Genomic DNA, 22,814 nt, shown 5'->3' on the forward strand with positions numbered 1-22,814 from the left:
AGAACCACTCAAAAGGAATATTATCATATTTATCCAAGTACACCAAAAATTTCATTAGTGCTTTTTATGTGCGGGATTTGCGGTGTATTACTGCATTTTATTTGAGATGTTTTTGTTGGTAATATGGAGGGTATTTATTTAGCAATGCAGAATAATAATTTTTATTTATAAAAACTTGTATTTAAACTGAATGCTTTTCTAATTTGGGAAACCAAATAACATTTTGCGGTAGGAGGAGCGCATCGCGTGAGCGGTTAATATATTAGTTTATAACATTATACTATCGAGTTCTTAGGTTTTCGCGATTGTTATACATAGGAATGAAACTATTTTTCCGGATTTAAATCGCGTATATTTGTTTTTTCAAACAAACCGACGTTTCGTTGTTTGACAGTCAACCGTGACCATGGGACCTGTAAAGGGCCCGAAACGTCGGTTTGTTTGAAAAAACAAATATACGCGATTTAAATCCGGAAAAATAGTTTCATTCCAACATTATACTACATTATTAATTTTTACAATAGCATCACTTTATACTTATACTTAATACTTACATTGTAATTGCAATAGTTATTAATTATTTTAAAAATAAAGCCATTTTATCAAAACATCAAAAGAAAATAAAAAATGTTTTTTTTTATAAATAACGCACACATTCAACATAGCCCCGCACTAGGGAAAACCTGCGTCGCGGGTGCCATGGACACACACATAGACAACCACAAATTACACCCAAAGTCACGAGAGAAATAATTGTTGAAAAAAAAGAAAGAAATTGAGATAGTAATAAATAACATACATCAATTAGGTATTCTAAATTCAAATAATAATTAAGTTTTCTAAAGGTAAAGTCATTTTAACAAGTAAACATTTTTTTAATTATTATAATGTTTGTCAATAAGCAATGTTTTTAATACTTTACAAAATTGTGTCGATCTTTACAAAATTGTGTCGAACTTTGCCCATTTAACCAAACAAGTATTTAATATTCTCGCTTCTTCTTACCGTGTCGATACCTGTTTCTTATCATGACTATATTGACTTTGAAAAGTGTAGTGTTATTTTGAGTGCGCTATCCGTTAATGCGTAGAGATCTTCCCTCGTGCAGGTATTAGGGCACGAGGAGCACATGAGCTAATGCTCCATGGATTATGTTGGGGCACCGCAGTCACATCAGGTTAGACTAGCATCCCTGAACTCCTATTTACACATCTTGCCTCTGCGGTGATCTACCGTAAAGCAACTTTGTGGTAGTTGCTGTTGATGGATCATGAAATCAGGTTTTTCTGTTGCCATAGTGCAAATCTACTGACAGTCGGATGGTCACTCGGAGTTTTCTAGAGCCAATGACTAGGAAATCAAATGCTGATATTAGACCTCTCAAGTAAAATTGCTCCTATAGACATATAATCGCCCGATATAGGCTAAATTTTGAGTAGTGCTTATCACGGTAATGATAATAACTCAATTATAACAACATCAAGTAACTCCATACAGCATCCGTTTATCTTTGCGGTACGCTGGAAACTGTTATTGATTACTGTTACTTTTGAGGCCATAGAGAAAGGGTTGACTGTCACTCTTTTGTATGCTTCACCATAGAGCATGCTACTACGTTAAAACGTTGACAAGTCATTACGGGTCAAAGAAATGATAAGTTGCGTACTAAATTGAGTCCACAATATCGAAGCCAATACAAGCACGGGTATTATAGATCTGCCAAAATCTCATGACAGACAGAGAAACTGGAATATATTGTTAGCATCACCTTGCATAATTGGAATAAACGTTCCAGTCAGAGAGTGCACCGCAATTAATCCTTCGTCATTGAGTAACAAGATCGAAACAGTTTGGAGTGGTATAGAATGTTAAAAATACAGGGTTGCCGAAGCAAAACCTGAAAGCATTTTTGTAATGGATATTGAAAAAATACACCAACTGCCCGTATCTAGGCACAGTGGATGAATAAAAGATGCAAGTACGGACTGTTTGTACGTTGTATTTTGTAAAAAAAGTGATTAGCGATGAGTGCGGCGGCTTGGCGTTTGATCGCGTTTTTTTTATTAGTGTACGGCCTGTGTGGCGAGATAGGCAGTGATGCCATGTCTGTCCTAGACATTCAGCAAAGGCTTTTTTATTACACTTGGATGAAATATTTTTGGACTCTAGGGTACGTCCTTGGCAATTTCAAGCGGAACTTAAAAATATTCAAAATTCAATACAACGTTGGCCTTTTAACAGATTGTATTTATTTTAAGAGTCTTTGCCTTGAAAACATTTTGAGATACATGAGTAATAACATCGCTGTAAAAATATGGCATAGCTGCCGCTATCCACCTTATCCGTTACACCAGCCAGTTATGTTTTATTTTGTATCTATGAAGTCCAGAAATCTGCCAGAGAACCAACACCCAACGTAGAATGAAATTTAAAATTTCGAAAGTATTTATTCTTAGTTAACGTTCAAATCGTGCGAAATTGAGGTTGCCATATATTTAAAATTTCGAGTCATGAGATACATAAGATACGAACGCAATCTGAATCCAATCACGTAGAGACATCGCACGGTGAAACTATAATGTCACTAAACGAAAATCTCGCTTTTTAAATTTCGCGCCATTCACGTGACAAAGCTACCTCTCAAGTATAAACACCTGTGCTAATAGACATTATAGTTTTCGCTAGATAATACTAGTTTATTACGAATTCTGATGCAATGCGCCCGCTGCATAACTGTATATATATTAACGCGAAACTTAAGTACTCAAGTTATTGATTGTATTTTAACTATAATTTTGATGTGCAATAAACAATATTTCATTCAAATTCAAATTCAAATTCAAAATAATCTTTATTTCATAGGTAAGCATTACTATTGAAATCGTCACAAATGGTTAAACTCTACCGCTCATTCGCAAGGCAGATTCCCCTGAGAAGAATGAGCAAAAAACTCTAGGGATTGCTCTTTGTAAATAACATTTGTACACATTCAACATTTATAATATATATATTTTTTATTTGAAACATCAGAGATCGAGACTACTTCCATGAGCTAAACGGGTTACTACCACGGAATTTTGTCATCCAAGTACGCAGAAGTTGTATTATATATATACACTCTTTTGCAAAAAAAACGGGCACCTAAGGAAATTTACGTTCTAAAGTCGATTTGAGTTAATTAAATGAAATTTATTTCTTTGACTTAGTCTGTATACTTATAATCGTGTAAATTAATGCGCGTGAAGTGAATTCGGGCAATTAAAAGAAAAAAAAACGATGGATTCTTTAAAACCGATGTACACGCCCAAACAATAAGAAGTGGTCGGCAATAAACACAAGATTTTTTTTACTTTCTTTAATTAAATAAAGTTACAAATGTAAAAACCTAATGACCTTCTCTTGCCAAAATCACAGCTTGTATCCTTCTGGGTATGCTTTTCACGATGTTTTTAATAACGTTTCGAGGAATACGTTCCCACTCTTCTGCAATGACTCTTTTTAGCTCCCTGATGTTTTGTGGAGCAGGTTGCACTGATCTTACCCGTCTCTTTAAAACATCCCAGACATGCTCAATTGGATTGAGGTCAGGACTTCGAGCTGGCCAATCTAAACGACGGATCCCAACTTCTTGCATGTACGCTTCCACGTCGCCAGAATGGTGCGGGCGAGCATTGTCGTCCATAAAAATGGAATCTTCCCCAAGTGCAGTCAATGTGGGTTGTGCATATGGAATTAGGACTTCCATTATGTACTGGTGCGCATTTAATGTTCCATTTTCTATGAAAACTAACTCCGTACGCTCCGTCGAATTAATTGCTGCCCAAAACATAACGGAGCCTCCGCCATAAGAAGTGATTTCTTCGAAACATACTTCCGCATAGCGTTCCCATGGTCTTCGCAGCACTCGCCGGCGTCGGTCCTCTCCACACAAAGAGATTCTAGCTTCATCAGAAAACAATACTTTATTCCAGTCCTCCAGAGTCCATGAAGCACAGTTCCAAGCAAACTGAAGTCGAGCAACACGGTGCTCACGGAGTAATTTAGGGCCCCGAGCTGGGCGGTAACTCCTGATATTGGCAGCCAAAAGCCTCCTCCTGACCGTCCACAAGCTAACTTCTACTCCTCTTACTTCTTCAAGGCTCTTCTTCAGGTCCACACTTGACGCCTTACGATTCCGCAACGCCTGACTCACCAAAAAGCGGTCATCTCTTGGTTCTGTGCATCGTTTTCTTCCCGAACCGGGTCTTCTTTTGACCGAACCGGTCTCTTGATACCGTTGCCAAGTCCTCTGGACAGTTGAACGACTCACATTTAGCCGCTGAGACACGTAAGTTTGCGAACAACCTTCTTCAAGTAGGGCTATAATTTTACCGGCCCTTTGGCCACTTTATCACTCATATCAAAAAGTGGTATTTAATGTAAAAAGAAAGATTAAATTGTTTAGTTTGCAGAAAATATCCAAAAAGTTTTAAAATATCATAATCAGTTAAAAATCGTTTCAGCAATTCGCGCCATTAGTAAAGCAATTTTAGAATAATCCACAATAATCATTATTTTTCTTTTATTAATTTCAAATTTTAAATTTGGAACGTAAAGAATCATGCCAGGATGCTTCAAATAACATGCCAATATATCGTCAAATTAATAAAACCTATTTCTTGTTCTTCTTCATTGAATTAGAGAAAAAAATCTAAAGTGCCCGTTTTTTTTGCAAAAGAGTTTATATACCTTATATTTTTTTTTTTAAGTTGTATTATGTGTATATACCTTTAGTATAAAGTTTTTGTTTCACTATAGTTTTAAACCTCGTGAAAGGCAAATTTTGTATATCAACCGGAATCTTGTTATAGAAGCGTATAGATTGCCCCTTAAATGATTTTTTGACTTTGTGAAGACGACTATCAAGAATAGCTAGTTTATTTTTATTCCTCGTGTTAATGTAATGTCTGTCACTGTTTTTCATAAAGAAATTACTATTTCTTTTAACATAAATTACATTTTCATAAATGTACTGTGAGGCTAGTGTAAGAATGTTAATTTCCTTAAACTTATCTCTCAAAGATACTTTGGGGCCCTAGATTGTAAATTGCCCTAACTGCACATTTCTGCAGGACAAAGATTCTGCTGATATCGGTGGCATTACCTCAAAGCAAAATGTCGTATGTCATTACACTGTGAAAGTAGCTGAAGTACACCAATCTAGTGGATTCGACGTCTGAAAGTTTCCTTATTTTTTAATCGCGTACACTGCAGAGCCGAGCAGTTTTGATAACTTACTTATATGGGGACCCCATTGCAATTAAGCATCTAATGTTATACCTAGAAATACAACTGTATCCACAAAATTCAATTTATCGTTTCTAACTACAATGTTCGTAACCGTCTCTCTAATATTGAGTAATGTAAATTTCACACAATTTGTTTTTTTCTCATTAAGGAGTAGGTTATTAACAGCAAACTAATCAACTACTTTAGATATAGCATTGTTCACATCGTCGTAGGAACATTGGTGCCTTTTAACTTTAAATAATAAGGAAGTATCATCAGCAAACAATACTATCTCATGTTTTATACCCTCCATAAGGCTAGGTAAGTCATTAATATAAACTAAAAACAAAAATGGGCCTAGAATTGAACCTTGAGGAACACCCATGCTAATTGCAGACCCTGATGATCACGTACCGTTAACATCGACTCTCTGTACCCTACCATGCAAATACGATTTAAGAAGGTCGAGATCACGTCCCGCCACACCATAATGGCGAAGTTTCCTGACCAGTGTATCATGGTGTACATAATCAAAAGCCTTGGAAAGGTCACAGAATACACCAATAGCATCATGTGAGACATCATGCATCAAATATATGATTGATCAACTCGACACCAGCATCGGATTTTATTCCTGGGTGGTTAAGTTGCAAACCTATATTTTTACCCATTTCATCACTATACATAACAATATTTTTTTGAATTTAATTTGATCTAGTCATTGACAAAGAGGTATAGGTATAGGTATAGGTAGAGGTTTTTTGATTCTAAACAAGTTTCCTGCAACAATAATAAGGAGGGCTCAGTAACACACACAGACAGGGAGGATTGGGGTTTTATTTCTTTGCAATTGCAAACTTGATTATTCGTTAAAGACTCAAATCTGTCATTATTATATCTACATAAATCGAATAAATTATCCATAGCCTGTGTGTGCTCCTTAATCTCCTGTTGAGCGGTTTAATATTTCTGTGTTATTAATTTTAATGAATTTATTACACTATGTAATTATGCCTGGAGACGCTGTGTGTCACATTCATAGCTAAGCCTATTTTTCTCAAGATTTTGAGTACAATAACTCAATTCATTCAACAAACTCTGACGTTCTTTTCTTAATGATATATTTTTACAAAATGCTGCATTTTTCTTTATTAATTTGTTTGTACTGGATATGTATTTATTAATTTTAACATATTTTTTAATTTTTTTTACTGCAATTTAAAGTTAAAGCTGTTGAATTAATCATTCATTCATTCATTTATTCATTTAATAAAAGCGAAAAAGGCCTTGCGCGTTTCGCTTCCGCTCGGACTCTGACATGTCGATTCCGTGACGATAAGGGTGATGACTCCGTATACCGACATAATATCAATAATGACGCGACTGTCAATCATATTGATGTAGTCCATGCGCGCAAAAGTATCACCATAGCAAAAAAATCTTATAAAATAGTGTCAGTTTATTTTACTGCAAACAGTTAACGAAATGTTTGAAATGGTATAGTTAGTAACACTAAACCAGTTTTTTTTTAGTTTTAATCAAAATTTGATATAACCTGTTAAAAATTTTGTTGGCAAAAAAGCCATACTCCAAACAGTAAAGAAACAATGTGTTATATATAACGTATTTCATTAAAAAATGTTATCATTATTTATTTTTTAGAAACTTTGATCGCCATTTACCGACAATTACGTTTTTGTATAATGACAGTATTGGGTCGAACGTGCGATGTTTATTTATTCCCACTAGATGTACGATTAGCCTCGTATCCAGCGCTACATTAAAATTCCTCAGTTCAATACTTTCATCTATCCAATACGGGATTATCGGGTATATATATATATATATATATATCGGATAATAGTTAGAATGCCAACGTGAAGTATAATCATTTGTTAACAGTACAATATACTTTATGTAGATAAATCGTAAAAAGTTCAGGCATATTTGGTACATAACATTTCCGTATTAGCAATATTTTATTTATTGGATATCATCATGTTTTACTACCATGATATTCGTATATTCTTTGTGCTCCACTGCTTTGTTATTACTATTGATACAAAGATCGGATAACACAAAGACAAAAATCCTTCGATATGAATGGAGTGATTGGAGAAACTTCATAAATTTCTCATAGATGACGCTGACGGCAAAAAAACTCGTACAAAAATCTATGACAAGCACATACAGAAATTCGTAAGGTTTACTGACTCGGTCTATAGCTCAGTTGGATAAGAGTGGTAGCCCCGGCATGCCAACAAACATGGTTCGAGTTCAGTCAGACAAAATGTTTATTCTTTGTGTTGTTCGATACTTGGATTAATAATAATTTCCACATTAGTTAGCGATGTTATTAATTACTACATAACTGAAATACAAGGTTTAAATGATATAATATAACATCGTCACCGGGAATTAACACTACGCTAAGTAACTTGAATGTTTGGTTTTGTGTTTTTAACGCTAATTTATTCAGCTAACCTAAATTAAATTCAAAACTAAGAAAATAATCCGAAAGAATTAATCGTATTTTTTTTATAATCTAAAATGAATAACCTGCAGTAAAAACATCATTAATATTAAGGTTAAGTACTGTCACGTTAGCTACTTCTGCTGCCATGCAGTAATGTTTAGCATTACTATGTTCCGGTTTTGAAGGGAAATTACAGGCATATGGGACTAGTCTACTTATGTGTCAGGGTGACGGGCGCTACTGCTACTGCAGTGCTCCTCAGGTCTTTGCGATTTAAAGATCTGACTGGCACTACAACTGTTATGGGTAGGCGTGTAGCTTACCATCCGGCGCACGAATTGTTCGTCTCATCGCTTGATACTATAAAAAAAAATAGTTTGAAAGCTCTTTTATAGACAATTTTTGACTTAGCGTAGTGGTAATTGGTGGTATCGAAATGGAAGTTTATGGAATATAGAAAAAAAAAATCAATGACAGACAAAATTAATACGGTAGGTATTAAATTCGACATTTCTTCTATTTATTGAACATTCGTTACTGCTTGTCTGCTTGTCGAGCTCAGGGCCAAATCCAAACCCAAGCACGCGCCGTAGGGCGAAGCCAAACCCACCGTGGGTGGGGAACAGGGCTCGTATTATACACATTACATGTATAACTAACAAACGTAATGATGAGAATCTGCGTGTGTAAATATTATTATATTATTATATTGAAGCTAGAAACCGCATGTCAATCGTAAAATCCTTGGTCTGATTCTTTCTAATTTCTTCGTTTTAAATTAACGCTGCCAAGTTTATAGTTTGATATATTTTGGGAAATTGTTTTGCTCAGCTCTAGAATTACGAAACGTAAAGTCACGTGTAATAAATATTATTATTATTATTATTATTTTCAGTTTTTTCAGTCTAATTACAGCAACTTTTTTTTTCTTTCATCTTATTCCAGTATCGTTGTACACATATTTAAATTCAGTGTTTTACTGCTGATGGAATAAATTGATATGGTGACCAATTGGACGAACTAAATCCAGGCTCGGGTATGCAGCGATGTCTGGGTTGTTGGCCAACTTTCGGGAGGCATTCGATCTATATAGACTAAAACTCTTACATTGTTATACGATTCCTTTTAACGGACTTATCTGCTTTAAAAGATGTGGAATTTTTCAATTAGGTATTTTTATGACAATTTCGTTTTCTGATATGTTGCCTAATGTGATAAACTGTTAGTGCATCATCATCATCATCAACTCATTTATACGTCCCACTGCTATGCACGGGTCTCCTCTCAGGCGAAGATTTAGGCCACAGTCCGCCACTTTAGCCCAATGTGGGACTTCACACGTTTTCCGAGGATTGTGAACCTTCTTCGACGCGTATTAAATAAGTTCCGAGAAATTCAGAGGAGAGGCGAGCTCTCGAACCTACGGCCACTGCTTGAGAGGCTGTAGGTCAAACCTAACACGGCTTTTTTTAATTTTGGTACGTAAACTTGTAATTTAAAATGAAAAAGTTGAATAGACTTTTATTATATTTTATATTAATCAGAGAATCATAAACATCAAAATTTCTTCAATGATTTTTTAAATTTGTTTTGTCAAATCCTCCATATACTACGCCTACTTCTATGTACAAGTTTAGTAAACACGTGACAGAGGTAAATCCTCTTTATACTTATTGACATACGTAAATATCAAAAATTTAACTCAGATCAATAAAATATTAGTATTTCCTGAGAGTTTGTTAACAAACGCCCTTACCGTATATTATTGACAGGCTTAAGGAACGTACAATAGAGTGTTCCACAATATTTGGTAACCGATTTCGCGAGTTGGAAATTTCGGCGGTTCTGCCATATTTGACTGTCGGAATGAATTAAATGTATTAGGAATACATTCCTTTCCTTTGTCTTTAGATATCTTGGGGGCCCTGCCGTTAAGCTCATTGAAATTTAAATACGATAAAATGCAATTACTATATTTCACATGATGGCATTGTGTACAGGGTTATTTGGTGTTTTATAGGGTGAAAGCGATATTTCGCAGATTTTTCAGGGGAGCATTTTATAGATTCTAACGACAGTTTTAAAATATTTATGTCCCGTTTTAAAATTCAACTTAAGTTTTAAAACCTAAACCTAAACTTTTTTATTCAGTTCAAGTTTTAAAACCTAAAACATCATCCCGAGAAAATGTGATATATATAAAACATTAGTGTAAAGTCTAGGTCTGCCGAGCTATGCCCTCAATCACAGGCCAGGTGTTTGTGTGATTGCCTGATACATTTTTTATTTGCTACCTACATTTCTATTTATATAATATTATTAATATCGGATTGATACGAAATCGAGATCGTCTTGATATTTCCTTTGATTGGAAGATCTTTTGATGTGAGATCCTTTGACCGCTGAAGTGTTGCTTATAACAATATATAGGTAAAAAATAAATAGGTAAAATCTTAAACGTTGTATAACCATACAAAGACATCAATATCCTATAATATACATAACTTTATTGCAACATGTCCAGTCAAACCGTGTCTCCGATCAATAGATAGCCACATTAAATTGCCACCTAAATTTTTAAATATCTAGGATAAAGACAAAACATTCAACAACAGAAAAGTCGGAAGTCCCGGGTTCAAAATTAAATTAAATTTTATTGTTCGAAATAAGTTTAATTTCACCTCTCATTCACAGTAGGTAAAGGGTATGCCCACTTTAAAAACTTTTTTAAATTGTTGAATAAATAAATAACGCATACACTCATAGCCGCACTTGGGAAACCCTAATCGCGGGTGCCATGGACACACACATCGACAACTACAAATTACGCCCAAACTCACGAGAGAAATAAATGTGGGCCATACAAATATTTCTCCCGGCTCGAGATCAAACCCGGGACCTCTGTGTGGCAGATCAGCATGGTAACCGTTCGGTCACGGAGGCAGTTAAGGTTCATTTTTGTCTACAATCTCATATGCTGGAAAGCAAAAGTGTGGGCGAGTATTGTATACTGCTAAAGATATCCAGTGTGCTGTTTTCCCAAACTGTGCAACAGTTTGGGAAAACTGAAGGCCGACAAAGAATATTACTTCTTAGCAATTCGCATCATGAACTTGGAAGCAAAATGCTTTGTACGAATTCTAAAGATACATGTACTATAAAATTGTACTTAAAAGGATGAAATTCCTCACTACGTATAGTTGGGGGCGAAAGTAAAAGAGCGGGCGGTATGGTGGTACTAAACCACGTCTTTTTTACGTGTGTAATGGAAGATATAATAACAAATAATCTATATTCACTTTGTATAACAACATTTGATATAATTTCTAAGGATATAATCACTCACTGTATATCATCAACAAAAGGTATAACAACAAAAGGCAACATTTCAACGTGTATAATAAACCTTCTGTATAATAAACATTAGATATAATGATTAGGTGACATAATGAACAAATGGTATAAGTACTACCAGTATAATGTATTAAATAATGTAACATAATATTTCGTATTACGAATAGTTAAAGCTCCCTATATTATGATGATAAGAAGTATTTTTTATTTCATTAAATGTACAATCGCAAGATACAATTGTTTTTGTACTGCTTTAAGTGCTTTTTGTGTAATAAAATATATTTATTAGAACTTTAAGCAAAATATTGAATTGCATATACTAACCTAACCTAAACTCCCAGGAGGAGGTCGAACCAACCAAGAAATGTAAACAAATTCGGTTCATTCACCATTGCACCTAAATACTCAGTGAATGTTATATCTGAAGTGTTTATATAAAATGAACATTATGCTATTGGCATATTAGATTGAAAATTGTTATATCAATCGTCTATTATACCCAGTGACCTTTATATCATAGAAGATTATATCAAATGTCTTAAATTCATTATTATTATATCCAGAGCGTAATATCGACTAAAAATATGTTATTTAATTTTAATATTTAATTAATAACTATTGTAACTATAGCGAAAAAATTGGGTGGTTGGCATTAATATTAGACATAACTGGTTGAAGACCAGCCACCTCAGTCAACCGTGACTATGGGACCTGTAAAGGGCCCGAAACGTCGGCTTGTTTGAAAAAACAAATATACGCGAATTAAATCCGGAAAAATAGTTTCATTTCCTAAATATGTTACTTGTTGTTATATATTATGAACCGCGCTCATTTTTTACTCATTACGTACTTTACATACGTTTATGGTTTTTGTAGCAGTAGAGCTTCTTATTTTCACGATTCATCACGAACCGCCTCGCGCGCAGATTCGATGACTCCCAGCCCCCCAAACAAGCCGGTTTCTGGAAGGGCTTCAGTACCATAGACCATATCCACACACAGCGGCAGGTTATACAGAAGACCAAGGAGTATAACCTCCCATTATGCTTAGCGTTTGTGGACTATGAGAAAGCCTTTGATTCGATCGAGATTCGGCCGGTGTTACAATCTCTACAGCGGTGCCACATTGACTATCGATATATCGAAGTGTTGAAGTGTTTATACAGAAACGCCACTATGTCACTTCGACTCTAGAACCAGTGCACAAGGCCTATCCAATTGCAAAGAGGAGTACGACACTGCATTGGAAGATGCCTTCAAGTTACTGAACTGGAAAGGACTCAGCATCAACATCAATGGCAAGTCCATCACTCACCTTTGATTTGCAGACAATATCGTGGTCATGGCAGAATCGTTGGAAGAGCTTGGCACCATGCTCGGTGATCTCAATCGAGTTTCCCAGCAGGTGGGTCTAAAAATGAACATGGAGAAGACGAAACTTATGACGAATGTCCATGTCGTACCCACCCCTATAACAGTGGGAACCTCTACTCGAAGAAGTTGTTGACGAGTATGTCTACCTCGGACAAACCATCCAATTAGGCAGGGCCAACTTCGAGAAAGAGGTCAATTGTCGAATCTGACTCGGTTGGGCAGCTTTCGAGAAGCTCCGGGACCTCTTCTCGTCCGCAATACGTAGTCCTTGAAAACAAAAGTCTTCGCGCAGTGCGTGTTGCCAGCGATGACCTACGACGGGTAACCGATGGATGCATGTCGCGTCCTATCGGCTGGTCTGGAAATCTTAGGGGGAGGCCTGTGTTCAGCAGTGTGACGTCTTCCGGCTGATATGATGAAGATGAAAGCTTCTTGTGAAAGAGTTCGACCAGGGAAATATTGACAACTTAACTATTTTTGCCGCCAAGTAGTAGAGTGAGCATTATTGCGTTCCGATTTTAAAGGTGATGGCGAATTACAGGTATATGGGACTTGTTGACGTATGTTTCAGAGTAACAATAAGATCTATAATAATAATAAGATAAGAGTAAAATTTAAAGCTCTGGTGGTACTGCAACTATTATGGACAGGCAGGCGCCTACCACCGGGCGCACGACTTGTTTGTCCCGTCACTTTGGTGTCGTCAAAAAAAGTAATGATAACAAAAATTCAAATTAAATAATACCAACCTGTTGCCAGCTAATATTACAATTTCTGGCTTAGGAAAGACGCCTTCAGCTGAACAAATAACGTTGAGGTATCCATCACCAAGACGATCTTGGATCATATCGAACCTTCTTTCTGGCACTGTAATGATAAAAATTCATTAATTAAATTTTGATATTTTTAACGAGAACTTTAATTACAAGTATAATACAAAAATATATTACAGTCAAAGCGAAACCAGAATTTTACAGTGACAATACTGTATTAACCCATATACTTCTATATAATAATATCCGTTACTTGTAAGCATAGTTTCAACATTGGAATAATGCGGGTTACTCATGTTTTACATTTTGTGAACGGAAGATAGGGGATCCAAATATTGGAATGAAGAATGAACGAAACTCAATCTAGATTTTTATCGAATTTGAGGTTAGAAGTAAGTAAAACAAATTATTTTTTGTAGATTTGAATTTGCGTACCAACATTTCGAACTTTTTACAAGATTTGTCAAGACCCCACAGCGCTGGGTCGTTTGAAAAAACAAATATATTTATATTTTAGATCCGAAAAGAATAGTTTTATTGCTAAACATAGAATTAACTTCTACAATTAATGATACCAAATGCCCAATTTAGGCTTTATGCCTTTATTTAGAGGTGCATATAGTCGAATAAGAGAAAACCTCGCATACGCGTTTTCACATTGTTTATTTGAACTGATTTTTGTTGAAGAAAAAATCACTTCTTACTCAAATATTTTATTAAAGTGATATAATATATGAAACAGGTATAATTTTACTAATTAAAATGCTAACTACAACATTATTGCGTTTACTACATTTTACAATACATTTATATCTTCGTCCTGACAAATTACATAGAAATCACACACGAGGTATTCACTCTAGACCGGGGGGCCTACCATAACCTTTCCAAAAACAATCTTATTTCAATGTAAGCTTAAAATAAGCTTATTGTAATATTACTCATTTTCGTACCAGGCCAAACCTATCAACCAACTAATGTATACTAATGTATGCTAAAGTGACTGAAAGAACGAATGATTTCCCAATATTGTCTATTCCTTACCAAAAGTAGGAAAGAAATAACGCTATATGAACTGTATAATGCCATCTCTTTCTTTTTTGATGTTCCGAATCGTGTTATCGTAGTATAATGTTAAAGTTTATTATTTATATTATTTACATTCAGAGAATTTTAACTGCCAAAAAAGAAAAGTATGTATTAATGAAGTCTATTAAAATTACGTTGTTTTCAGTTATTATTCCGCATTTTCATGAAGTAAAATAAATAAAACAAGCTGAGTCTTGATAGTTACGTTGTGAATTCGGAACCATTGTCTAGTGTCAACTGTTAGTTTCGCCAAGGAGCATATAGATGGCGCTGTCATAATTTTACGAAATAAACATCGCGTATTTTTATTTTACGAAAATATATTTCCTATGTGCTATTATATAAAAAATAAACAAAATATTGAATGATATATGTAAATAAATAAGTTCAACTTAACTTTAAATCATTATAAATCAATATTAAGACAATAAAACTGAAAATAATATTGTTTCCATTGCATCCGCGTAAATATTTTAAGATTGCTAAATTTCACATAAGAGCAATATTACTTTAATGTCAAAGTCGCGTCATGGTACGAACTGGATGAATGAATAGTCACAAAGCTACCAATAAAACATCATAGTTTTAACATTACAAATAAGCTTTCTTTAAGCGCGTTATGGTACGAAAAGTCAATGTAAGGTTAAAGTAATATTGTTTTAAGAGGTTGTGGCTGGCCCCCGGGATATTTATGAATCACTAATTTTCAAGTGGAGCGAAGATGAGCTGCATTTCGATTACTAATATGACGACTTCGGTGGCCTAACGGTTTGCACTGTGGGCGTTGAATAAGAAAGTCACAGGTTCGATTCCCAAAAGGACCAATTCGAGAAATGTACTTTTCTAAATTGATTCTGGTTGTTGCGGGTTGTGCCCCAGTTGCTTTGGTAAACATAGTACAGGGTAGTAATACTGGTATATGTTCTTCTGACACGCGTTTACTGTAACAGTTGCCGCTTGTGACCGCGTAAATTACTTCACAATTTTGTTTGGCAAATTATACAGCGCCCCTAGCGGTCACAAGAAGAAACAACATTATTGTACACAAATATTTCACGCGGTCGCTAGTGATAACTGTTACTCTAATCTCATGCTGACATATTATTAATTCGTTATTTTTATTAAGCGGCCCGTACAGGAGCCAAAATAACGAAATTCGTTTGCTTGCTGGATCACCACACCGCTTTTTTGTTGTCATTGTTTTTGTAGTTATGTAACAAAATCACATAACAGGCAACAACTCATATTAGTTCCGTCACGCACCGTTAGATGGCATTGGCGTCGAAATCGCAAATTCTGCATCGCGATGTTACGATTTTCCCTCGCGGAATGACTACTGGCAGCGATGCGCACGTGAATGGAATCTAACTTACTACGCATCTAGCTCTACTTCCTTGTTTAGAACTCCGCTATAGATCGTTACTGTTGAACCTACTGCACCTTACTACGCTTCTAGCGCTGCTTCCTAATGGAAACTGCGCTTTAGAACGTTGCACTAGTTGTTACACCCTGAGCCGCTTCCTAATTGAAACGTGTGTACGGGTCCTCGACTACGTGCCGATTAGGGGGAGTCCTTTCCCACTGTACGTACGTCCTGAACTGTATGTACTGTATATGTTGTGAAATAAAACCACCATATTGGAGAAAACCTGGTTTCCCTCTGCCACCCCAGTGACAACTTCTTACAGTTATTATTATTGTACTACTTGGTACTTGATGCAACGGGCTGGTATCCGCAACTCGACGACAAAGCGCCTATTTTGCGTGTATTATTATTATTATTATTATTGTATTATTATTATCATCATTATTTTGCATTAATGACTTGTTAATATATTAAATTATGTTCGGTCTCTTATTATTTTGTATTTGATGTAAGTTTTTTAATTGTAATTGTATTTTTTTCCAACACAATATATTTTGTAAGGAAATAAATAAATTGTAGAAAACGGAGCATAATGTTCATAATTGAACAATCATGTTACAGTTATAGCAAATAGTGATTTATTGTATAAATTTTCCCTTTTATGTATCATAATTGTATAGATGTTCTGTGTAGAAAAATAGTATATTTGGAGAAGCATTTAATGTAGATGTCAAATTACAGTTCAGTTCGCTAAGGGTACGTAACAGAACGTTCAATAGTCGACAAGCACGCGAACTGTAATGGATAACCTGCTTTAGCAAAGATAATGTTTATTTGGAAACGGTTTAAGGCAGAAGATATTTTTTACCAAGTACGTATGCATACGGCGTGTTATATACGCAGACGACGCGCGTTTCCGGAACGTGCATTTACAACGCCGTCTCATGTTTCGTCTACGTTTCGAGGCTCTGCTCGAAAAGCAGATTGTTGCATTTGTATCAATTCAAACGCGCCTACAAAGATATACGTACCATATAGTTATAAGCGCGAGAAACGCATTACAAAATGATCCGTATCGTATTTTACACGCGTTTGATTGATTAATGAAATGGCATATATGACATTCGATAACAGCTAGAAAATTTATTTTTGTCTCACATCTGTGTCTATCCAATAGAGTCTGAATTTTCAGGAATTTTCAGTATTGTTTTTTTTTTTGTAATCAGTAATAAAGCCAGTATAAGCAGTGTTCTCTCGACCGATATTGTTGTATCACTGATAAGGAATGTCTGATCAAAACGTGTGAAGGTTTTTGTATGTACAAAGACTGCAGCATGTGTATATAGCCGCATAGCGCGTATGCACACGCCATATTTATATGCGCAGATGTTATGATGCACAGAGTTAACGCGATTCAGTTGCTACTATTTATTCTATGTGATTTTCAAAATGAACGCGAAAAATAAATTTAAATCCTTGTATTCGGCTTTTTATTGTTTCTAAATTTAAAATCTTGTATTATTATAAGTCACTTCTAGAAACATTCCTATCAATGTGTCCAAAGCCTGAAATATTGATGGATTTTAGCGTATAAGCAAAACGGTCATTTGTATTCCATTAGTGCTTCGTTTTGTTTCAGCTTGCCGTGCTTTCAGATTAGTTCAAACTTGTTTATTATTCTCATTCCTTATTTTCAACTTTTATACAATGATATAATTGTTTCAGAGACAAGATAAGATGTCTCTTATATGACAGCGCAAGGTTAAAATTTCCAAATATAATTTTGACAATTCGTGTGATAACAATTTTTCTAGTTTTGTTTATGTTATGGATTTGAGCTATTGGGTATACAGGGTGTCCCAAAACTCAACGTCAAGCGGTCACTGGGCGAGAGGCCAGGTTATATCAGTTCTGGTAAAAATTAAAAAAAAATCCATGTCACTGCACAATAGGCATAAGATAATAGGCATTTTCAAAAAAATGCCTATTATCTTATGCCTATTAGCTTAAAAAAAAAATGTCAGCTAGCTTTGACACTACATATTAAAAAAAAAAATGTACTACACTACCCTGGGCAAGTTATTTTAAAAGATGGCCCATATAACCAAGATTTCAAAATGATACAATACTTGCCAGTCTTCATTCCATAAAAAATATTATAACTTATTTTTTGCAAAAGGAGCTCGTTTAAAAAAAAACTCATGCCATGATAAATAATACTTTTGTGTGCTCAAAGATTGGCTTTAATATCGCGGAAGTGCGATGGTCATATGTAATAGAGTGAGATGGATAGTGACGCTGTGCGACATGAATTAGAATGAGCGAGACGGATAGTGACACCGATGCTCTATTATTGATAATTGGTTATTATCATTTAGTACGCTACGTTCCTTCGTTTACTGTGCATCTTCTCGTAATCGTGTAACTTTTGTACTGACGACTTTGGCTTGTGTTACCCTGGACTTAATATTGCATCTGTGTTGACGACTCTGGCTTATTCGCTGGACTCGATTTGTGTTGTGTAAACTGTATTAGTTAGTACTTAGCAAAACTAACACGTTTCGCGACATGCCGTATCTGTACACAGCGGAAGAATATGCGAACATGCATCTTATTTACGGTGAATGCCATTGTAATGCCTCTGCCGCAGCCAGATTGTATCGCGAGAGATACCCAAACTTAGAGCGTCACCCAGATCACCGCGTGTTCGTCAATGTACACCTGGCATACTCGGAAGCACGATTGCCTAGTGCTCGTACGAGCGGTGGAAGACCTCAAGGAGACTTCCTTTTTCCTCAAGGAGGTTTCCTCAAAACGATTTGCAAACGTTACTAGAAGATGTACCACTCAACATCTATAGAGAAATGTGGTTTCAACAAGACGGTTGCCCAGCGCATTATTCTCGTTCTGTACGTGATTATTTAAACACGGAATATTCCGGAAGGTGGATTGGGCGCCTTGGTTCAATTTTGTGGCCTCCTCGATCTCCGGACCTAAACCTCCTTGATTTTTTTTACTGGGGCTGCATAAAGGAAAAAGTATATGCAAAACCTGTAGAAAATCTAGCCTAACGCCACAAAATTGTTGAAGCAGCAGAAGAAATTAGTTTGAGAAGATTCGCACGATTGATAAAAAGATCTTTTGTGAGGCGATGCAGAGCCTGTATTCGTGCCGAAGGCAAACAATTTGAGCATTTACTTTAACATCAAAGTATTACAATAGTTCCTTTCGTTGCATTTTGATTAAAATTTATTATAATACAACAATCGACTAATTATTAAGTTTACACACTCACATGTGTTAGGGTAGATTATTTTGTTTAATGCGTTGTCACTATCCACCTCACTCTATCACATATGACCATCTCACTTCCACGATGTTAAAGCCAATCTTTGAGCACACAAAAGTGTTATTTATCATGGCATGAGTTTTTTTTGAAACGAGCTCCTTTTGCAAAAAATAAGTTATAATATTTTTTATGGAATGAAGACTGGCAAGTATTGTACCATTTTGAAATCTTGATTATATGGGCCATCTTTTAAAATAACTTGCCCAGGGCAGTGTAGTACATTTAAAAAAAAAATGAAGTGTCAAAGCTAGCTGACATATTTTTTTTAAGGTACGACTCAATGAAACCTATTTTTTTTACTAAACTCATAACGTTTATTATTTGATTTGTGACTGCAATAAATAGCATGGTTATTTATGAAGACGTTAAATAAAAATCACTCCAAAATTTGAAAATTTGTGATGACAGTACCTAAACATGTGGTCTAGGGTATCGATTTTCAACATTTTCAAAAAAATGCCTATTATCACTTAACTAAGTGACATGGATTTTTTTTTAATTTTTACCAGTATTGATATAACCTGGCCTCTCGCCCAGTGACCGCTTGATGTTGAGTTTTGGGACACCCTGTATATAGCCACATTAAACTATGCTAATAATTTCCGTTACATTGCTTTAAATTTCTTCTTCGTTACAGCCTTTCTCAACCATATTGGTGTACACCTGCTTCAGTTTCCCCTTCCCACTTCCACTTCTCTCGGTTCTATGTCACCCGCCACTTTCTTTATATCGTTCTTCCAACGAATCTGAGGTCTCCCTCTGGGGCGTTTTTCTCCCCAAGGTCTTCATTGGCGGGCCGCCTAACACCAGGCGCCATGCTTTTGAGCAACTTGACCCGCCAACTTCAACAATAGCGTGCAATTTGTTTTACATTATTCGCTAGTTCTGGTCGTCCATGAGGCTGGTTGCCAGGTAAAAATGTCCACTGCGGATTAGAGCAAACCAAAAACGCATAGTGTTTGTTAGTTGTATCCGCTCCATATACGTCGTTAATGTTTCGAGTCGTTTTCGCTGCATTAGTGCCACGGTTGAACTCGCATTAAAAAATTACACGAATTTCAACAGTAGGCATCCATATTAATTTTGTCGAATATCACGATAAAATGTAGTAAAGTACGATGGTATTCAATTATTTCTTGTGAAATTTCTCCACTAGTTTGATATAGTTATTAATACAAAGATATAACACCAAGAAAAATTCCTTCGATCCAGCTGGGTTAAACCAGCGCTTTTAGCATATCGTGCTAGACGTTCTCTCAACTGAGACAAAAGGAACCAGCAGATATTACGAATTTTTCTATGTGCTTGTTGCAGATCTTTGTTTTTAGTTTTTAATGACTAGATATCCAAGTTTGATTTTAAAACGATTGCAAAACTATTTAAATAAAATGAAAAGAAATAAATGACTCAGGCCGACCATAACATTCTGTATAAAGTTTTAATAAAGTATCTTACACTAGTCAGAATTTATTTCATTTCAAAGCTATCATAACTTTTCAGTTTCAAAATCTGACATTATTATTTTCATTATCGGAATATACTTTATCGACTCGTTATATGTTTTTGCGAAATATATCAGCTATTCGCTCCTTTGTTTCCAATACAAATATCAATCGCGCTTTTAATAGAATATCTAGTTTAGTAATTAAGTCATTGCAATTCCAGCACTTCGCATTTAGTTTCTGCCCCCTAATGGATACATTATTTGCTTCTCTCTTTTGTTGCTTATATTATTGTACAGATGCAATTTTAATATTATTTCTGTAGTGAATACGAATTTAAATTGATGAATACAATCAAAAGTAATATTATAATTGCGAAATTATCTCTATCTGTATGTCTATCTTTTACGTTTTTACACCTAAACAGCTGAACCACTTTGATAAATTTTGCTATAGAGATTGATGTATAATGACTTAGAAGTACTCGACTTTAGGAATCGATGTGGAAGATGTCTAGTGCCCATCACGTACCTAACACTGATATGTTTCAACATCAGCACTTTCCAAACGGGCCTCCGATGGCTAGAAATGCAGTTGGAATTAGAAAAAATCAATTAGGAGTTTCCGATGGTAGAAGGATAGCCAAAGATCTACTTTTGTGGTCTAGTAGCTTGCACACCGGTTTTCATGGTGCTGGTGGTCCATCTCTGAGGTCCCGTGTTCGATCCCCGGCAGGGTCAATGTAGTAAATATTTTGTATATTGTCTCAGGTATGGGTGTTTGTGGTACCATCGTTGTTTCCGATTTCCATAACATAACTGCTTTAATTACTTACTTTAGGATCGGAGCAACATATGTGATGTTGTCTAATAACCAAGTTGTCCTAGGAGACTTATTCTATTATAGAAAGCATTACGATTCGACATACGGAAGTATTGGATTCCTTGAAAGCAAAACCTTAACTCCTATAATGATCCACATTAAGCATTTCGGCACCTGTTAACTTTGGTCTTCCTATTATTTGTTGTGTTGTTGGAATTTTCATTCGGATTTGTTTTCTGTTATATTAATAATATCTTATTTCATTTCCTATTCTCTTTCATAGAACATTAGGGTAATGGCACAGGAGACGCGATAGCGATAAAGCGAAAAGATAAAAGGATGCTTGGCCTTTAGTAGGTGTAATTTCCTCAGATGAGATGACGTGCATATGCGATGTTGTTGACCTCGGTGTTTCAACGGTATGAACTGCGGGCGCTGGATGACCTCATCCAGGTCTTGGTTTCGTATCTCGGTAGAACCAGTTTAGGAAATAATCTTTTTTAAATTGGTTCTAGTCTGAGTTTTCCAGGCGCTCTGAAGTGAATTCCGTTGCTTTGGTACTTATAGTACAGGGAATTACCTAGCTTAGGACTCGTTTATTGATATGGTTGCCTGGTACGTTATATTGTTATATAACTAGATAAATACTTCTATTACTAATACTTAAGATACATTACGTAACTTGTAGTGGAGTCTTCTTTTCATTACCTTCAAATGTTTTATTACGGTAATATTACATTATATATATTATCATTGTTATAAAAGTGGACAAAAACTTCCATTATTTAAGTAAATTGCGTAACTTGTAATAGTCTTATTTCTATTACTTCAAATGTTTTATTATATTTTAATAACGAGTACAGCCTAACCTTATTACCTATTACTATTTACTTTTAAATTTTTGTTTTAATAACGAACACAAACATATACTTGAATAATTTCACTGACACTTAAAATTTTATAATGTAATAAATGTGTATGAAGGTATGACTGTAGCGTATAATATTTTTTTGTAAAGTGTTATTAGTAAAAATGGAACAAGAGGTAAACAATAATAAAGTTATATTACAAAAACATATTGCTAAATTTTGGAGTGCAGTGGTAATGAACTGTTAAGACATCTGCTATGGCATGGTTCAATTGTCGGTAAGAATAAATAAATAAATAAATAACGCACACACTCAACATAGCCCCGCACTAGGGAAACCCTGTGTCGCGGGTGCCATGGACACACACATAGACAATCACAAATTACACCCAAACTCACGAGAGAAATAATGGTAGGCCATACAACTATTTCTCTCGGCCCGGGAATCGAACCTGGGACCTCTGCGTGGTAGTCCGGCATGGTAACCGTTCAGCCACGGAGGCAGTTAGAATGGAATAATAGTTACGGTTCCAATTTGTTAATCATTATTCGTTCAGTACTTATTTATTTCTTTAGGGTAAGGGTGCTGGTGAAATTACTGGCACACGGGACTTGTCAACTTGTGTCTCAGGG

At 35.4% G+C, this 22,814-nt stretch overlaps 1 protein-coding gene across 3 annotated transcripts in view; it reads right to left on the minus strand.

Annotated features, from left to right (window-relative positions):
• The window catches only part of LOC113235130, a 60,942-nt gene that overhangs the window by 3,010 nt on the left and 35,118 nt on the right, over window positions 1–22,814 (minus strand). For all 3 annotated transcript variants that reach the window (XM_026470719.1, XM_026470720.1, XM_026470721.1), the window contains one exon: window positions 13,222–13,339. In XM_026470719.1, the coding sequence (XP_026326504.1) occupies window positions 13,222–13,339 (118 nt within the window). The remainder of the gene's footprint in view (window positions 1–13,221; window positions 13,340–22,814) is intronic.

The sequence above is a fragment of the Hyposmocoma kahamanoa genome, unplaced genomic scaffold (genome assembly GCF_003589595.1).
Source record: "Hyposmocoma kahamanoa isolate Upper Pololo Valley unplaced genomic scaffold, ASM358959v1 87, whole genome shotgun sequence".
In the NCBI taxonomy this organism is placed as follows: domain Eukaryota; kingdom Metazoa; phylum Arthropoda; class Insecta; order Lepidoptera; family Cosmopterigidae; genus Hyposmocoma; species Hyposmocoma kahamanoa.